This window comes from Calypte anna, chromosome 1 (genome assembly GCF_003957555.1).
Source record: "Calypte anna isolate BGI_N300 chromosome 1, bCalAnn1_v1.p, whole genome shotgun sequence".
NCBI classification, from domain to species: domain Eukaryota; kingdom Metazoa; phylum Chordata; class Aves; order Apodiformes; family Trochilidae; genus Calypte; species Calypte anna.
The window spans coordinates 70,427,080-70,433,079 of record NC_044244.1 but is presented as its reverse complement, the minus strand read 5'-3'; the positions used below and the strand labels follow the sequence as shown (position 1 = coordinate 70,433,079).

At 31.1% G+C, this 6,000-nt stretch overlaps 1 protein-coding gene across 1 annotated transcript in view; it reads right to left on the bottom strand.

Annotated features, from left to right (window-relative positions):
• Positions 1 to 578: 578 nt before the first annotated feature.
• LRRIQ1 (leucine rich repeats and IQ motif containing 1) overlaps positions 579 to 6,000 on the bottom strand; it is a 106,769-nt gene continuing 101,347 nt past the window's right edge. The window contains exon 27 of the mRNA XM_030465526.1: positions 579 to 718. Within this exon, the coding sequence (XP_030321386.1) occupies positions 579 to 718 (140 nt within the window). The remainder of the gene's footprint in view (positions 719 to 6,000) is intronic.

Below are 6,000 nucleotides of genomic sequence, written 5' to 3'. Positions count from 1 at the left end.
TGAAAACTCTAGGGGACTTACCATATTATTAAAAAAAAAAAAAAAATCAGTGCATCCCCATCATTTGTGAACTTGTGTTGCTTCTATTCTACACAGACTTCCCTAAGAATAACATTGTTGGCTGTTATAGCTCACAATTCAGTTTGCAAGCATGTATTTTATTTGTGAGAAAATTATAATTCTGTGTTTTGATTTGTGACATACATCACATGAGCATGAACCATTATTACATTGGCAAGTCTCAGACAGTTCTTATAAGCAAGCCTAAACTTGTTCACTGTAAAATAATCCTTACAGAATTATTCAGTTCTGCATTCTATACCACAGGAATGTATAAGCATTTGAAAACACAAACTATGAAAATTTACTGACAGGTATAAAATATTTTAATGAAAAAAATTATAAATCCAAACTACTGTAACCATGTATGATAGAATAAGTCAAATGTAGTTAACTGAAACTGTTTATATTGTCAACAAATAAGAATAAAAAATTCATATTCATAGGCTTAAAAAGAAACAGCTCACCATATCCTCTCTATATTTGATTAAATCAACTAGTCCAATTATCTCCAATATTCAGGTAATATTTTTAAGTGTTTGCCTTTTTTTGCCTGCTCCCCATCCTCCGCTGAGCTGCACTGGATGGTCTCGAAATGATATCCGTTCTCTATGAGAGGGACCAAACCACGATTTTTCTGGAGCAGATATATTCTTTTCTAAACAATAAACAGACATGTAAAATTAATGAGAAAAAAAATCCTAACTCATTAAATTTATCTGTATCATATTACTTTTAAGATATACATAATTTGACAGCACGAAAATTTTATGATTATTGTAATTATTAATGGCTCACTGTTTTAAAAGTAATACAAGTATTTTTACATGGTAGTACTTTTTAAAAAACAAAATCCTTATTGAAATAGACAAAAAATTATTACAAAAAATACTTCTTTTTCTAAAAGTCCCACTATCTTTCCCTTTTGAGCCTTATTTTAAACACATATAAAGCCATGCAATGCTTTTAACATAGAAGCTAGTAATGTTTTCCATGGAGAACTCATTCAGAATAGATATCTAATTAACAAGTCACTGTCCTACTGTATTAGTATAAATAAAAGAAAGATTTATTTTTTTCAAATCCCCAGAATACTTAAACTTTGATGCTAAATGGTGCCACAGCAAATTTAAGCACACAGAAATACATGAAATAATCACTTTCATTGGCATGCACACAGATGCTTGAGTAACTTGGATAGTATTTTTGTACAAAATACTTGCAACAATTATTTAAATAAAACAAACAGCAGACCTAACCAAAAGCATTATCTTTATTTTTTCAAACCAACATTGTACAGGTGGAAATATCTTTCTTAGACATCTGTAAGGAAGAAAGCAAGACAATTCAAGCTTTGCAAGAGAATGATATGATGATCAGAGTAAAGCAGCTTATATATAGTAAATATAGGAATATATGTTATATATTAAATTGTATTATATTACATTCTGTGTTATCACATTATTATATATTATCAATATTTTTTAATATACAATTATTAAGATACAGTATATTTTAAAAATATAAAAATAGCATGCTATTCAGCTCATCAGATGAAACTCCTTTATGAACTCTTTTTGGCATTTACGAAAGAAAAAGATTACTAACTACATATCTTTAAAGGATTTTTGATATTTTAACTTTTCAGTACTTTTAAGCAGGAAAATTAGCTTTATAACAATGCATAGTACCCCAAAATTAAAAAAAAAAAAAGAAGCTTAAATCATATGACTGATTATAATTCTGCCTACTAATAATTTTAACATGGCTATAAATTTCAAACAGTAAGAACCTCCTTGCTTTCCCAGGGATGCTCTTCTGTAATCTTTGAGACCTAAATGTCAGGAGTGAGTGTTTCCCAGACTGCAGTTCCTTCTTTTAAAAAGTTTTAAATTATTGCAAATATAGCACAGTAAATAATTCTCTCTTTTTGCAATCAAGAGCTTTGAAGTATTTTTAACATGATCTCCATTCCTTTGCTTGTATCTCTGTAGCTGGAATAATTCTATTTTTTTCCTTAAAATATGTAACTTAATCTAGGTCTACATGATAAAGGTTTAAAATACTAAAGTCTTGTTTTTACAGGATTCTCAGTTTCCTTGTCTTTGTATCCTTTCATGTTACACCTCAAATGGTAGCAGATATCTCTTGTTTAGAAAGGAAAGAATAACGTTATTTAATCAAGCTGTAATCTTTCCATGAATTCTTTTGACTGGGAACCATAATGTATTCACTGAAGGCTGAAACCCTTAAATTAGTAAATTAAGTGTTAATTAGATAATTAGTGAAACTTCAAAATATATCTAACACAGAACACATATTTTAAAATTTACATCCCTTCTGAAATTTAAATAGGTGTTTTCTGAAGTTGAAAAGTTTTAAAGAACAAAAAGAACTAAGACTGTGTTCTTTGTTAAAAAAAAAAAAAAAAAAAAAAGGAAATGGCTATTGCATGTTTCAACTTGAAAAGAAATTTGGGGCCAACTTAAGCTTGAGACTGTTTCCTATGTACTCTTCTTCAAGGCTGTAACAATGGTTTAGGTAAACTAGAAACACCAGTTATTTATTCTATATTTTGATCAAGCAATTATTGTTTTTTATTGTTATTTTAAAAACAAAATAAACACTAATGGCAGAACAAAACCACGAACATTAAATGTGAGAATTATTTAAAAAGTGATAGAGGCAACACAGTAAGAGAGGAAGTCAGCCACATCCTAAGAATCAAATCCGCATTATTTCTGAACTGAGAGCCTCGTTTGTTTATGAGCCTGTCTGTAATGCTAAATAATATTTTCACAATGAACTTCAGAAATCTACAAATGCAGGTTCCTGGCTTTCTATTTATAATTATATGTAATTCATCGGAAATGTTATATTGTCCTTCCACTACTATGAAAGGTACATTATTATTCCATTAAAAAACCTCCAAAGACTTGTTTTAATTTGCCACCAGAAACTCATCAGAAGTCTTCATGAATTATTGATATTCTCTTTTATTTTGGCAGAATAACAGCCATATTGGTCATAGCATGAATTGTGCTTGTCTAAACTTCAGAGTCAAAAGCCCACAAATTTCCTTTCTTTGTTTTTAATTATAACTGACTTATGCATATGCTTAGCATAGTGAAATATTTTGTGAGTAAAATGTAAAAACTTATTAATCTTGAGTGCATATAAGCTGCCTGACAAAACAATGTTTTAGATGTCTGCGAGAATCATTGCTCAGGATTTGTAAACCCTCAGTAACTGAGCAGGGTTACTTCCTCAGCCTGAAGGCATTTTCCCAAAATCCTAGGTACTCTAAAGATGTAAACTCTCTGCTCCCTTCCATGGATGTTTAACAAATCCAAGTCTGTCCCAAAGTCTGACAGTCACATCTCTATCTAGTCTGAAGTGCTCCTAGGGTCAGCTTTAAACTACTATTCAGTAGTGACTGAGGCAAACTGAATCAAAGCACAGATGACTGTATTCTTTATTTCCATTCTTCACACAGCTCTCAGCACTTTGAGGCAAATGAAATAAAGCCACTGTAGGGAACAATCAGCCAATTTTGAATTAAATATGGACAAGATAGGTTTTTTTGTAAAGTACTGCAAATCACTCCCACCTTCCCATCTTTGAAATCAGCGTAATTAGGTTTCCTCTTCTGATAAAGCACTCTTGATATCTACTAATACTACTAAGAGATGGGTATTATGGCTTTTCCAGCTATTGGACTAACTGGAGTGATTAATGATAGAACTGGCACAGATGTCCAATCCTTAAGAAGCAGTCTCAGACACAGATAGGAATCGGACCAGAGTATAAATGTATTGAAGTTTGCTTACTTCCATTCATATTATATCTAATTCTCAGCCATTAGGCCCACAGATTGCTAGTGGCTTAAATGTTGATTATGATTGCAAACTGTTTCATAAGGAAAGAAACACCTCATTTACAATGAAGGTATTAGTAAAATATGAGATATATTACTATTGCGGTTCTTTTGCCTAGAGTTTAATGCAAGAACGGACAGAAAGAAAAGTGAAAATATAGGTGGACTTAACTGATTTATCATACATACGACCAAAAATTACTATGCTTCTTTTTATTTCATGCCATTTTCTATTTCAATGTAAATCAAGGTATGAGGAGTTCTGAGGTGAAGTAAGAGCAGCTTTGTACTTTGTATGAAGTATCTAGGTAGAATCTTGCAGACGTAAGAGTATTACGTTAAGACTAAAAGTACTACAATTAAGACTAAAACTCAGTGATTTTGTTGTCAATTTCAATTGTTATTTTATTGTGTAATTTCATTGGTTTATGAATTTTTTTTATTTTAAGAGAAGGAGAAAAATAATAGAAAGTGAAGAGGATATTTACTTCAATGTACAGAAAAATAAATGAAAGTTTCACCAAAGAATGATTAAGAGCAAATTAAAACATATTCTTTTTATTTTAAATGCTCTGCCAAGGATACACCTGAAGCGTTTCAAGGTCAGATATTCAGTTATTGTGAAAATATTAAAAATCTCCATGAGATCCTTTAACTATACTTCAGGGTGTACTTTATTTGAAAGTCTCCCTTTATCTCTCAGTAGGCTTTTTTTTAGAGAGCTTACAGCTTTCTCTTACAGCGTTACCAATGATGTAAACAGTTTTATACCAAGCTTGGATTTGCAGTATCTCAATTTCTCCCTAAACTGTCTTGCAAGTCAGTGGCTTGCGTATTAGCATTTAGGAGTGAAAAAAAGTGCTATTATCAGAATGTTTTTACTGGTAAAATAAAAGGTGACATTTAAAGTAATATTTTGCTATAAATATAAAAAAATCTGTAAGGCATATTGTTCAAATACACATGGTATGCACATGTGTAGCTGTGATTCATGAATAACTGTAAGCATCAACTTAACACTTTCTCTTCATGTTATGTTCCATGAGTGTATTTGTAGAGGGCCTTACCTAAAGGCAACAACAAATTGCTTCATATCCATACAGAAGTATCTTTACTAAATATAAATTAGAATTATTACACTGCTTTAACTCTGGTTTTTTACACTGTTTTTATACTGGTTTTACTCTGTAAAGTATTGATATTTTTGACAACCATAATAATGACAATAATATTTTCTACCATTACTGGTACTAGAATTAAACAGAACCTAGCACGTGTACTAAGTATAATTTAACATGAGAGATAGTTATAATACTACCCACACGTGGGAATAAAATCTTAGCCAAGAAAAGCAATTTAATTTCTCCTATCCAAAACTATGCTTTGGAAAACAGGCTGTAACAGTTATTTACTGTACATCCATTTAATTGTAATATTTGACTATATGAAGATCCAGTGTAGTCTGAGAGCTTTTCAAGAGCCTGTACATATCAAATAACCATTTCTTTTGAGTATGTGATGAAAGCTTGTTTTGGGTTAAGTTAACATGCTTCTATTTCTAAGCAGTCACTTTTCTGTTGTTTAATCTGTTTTCTGCTATTGATTTGTTCTGGTCTTTTTTGGTTAAAGCCTGGGCCTTTTAACAAATGTCAAGGTTTACATATCCTCTGTTTTGATAAGTAATGCAATATGTAAAATGCTTTGAATCAAATTCTTGGTGTCCAAGAAGAAAAGCTTTGTTAAACAGGTTATGATAGAAATTTTATGATGTATAGTAGACGTCATAGGGCATTTATCGATCCACCTAACATTGTGTGTCTGGAGGTATAATTTATGTCAAAGTCCCTACCATATTGTATTACTTAAGAGCAGATACAGCATAAGAAGTCAGAGAGAAAAAACTTCAACATTTTAATGAAAGTGACCAGAACGAATCCTTAGCAGCAAAGCGTTTACGTGAACTTAAGCTCTGAAAAGAAGATAGGTTCAGCAGGTCTGTGAAAAAGGTAAATGCTACAGTCCCATACAAGCTACTTTTTAATACTGAAACTTATGGCAATACT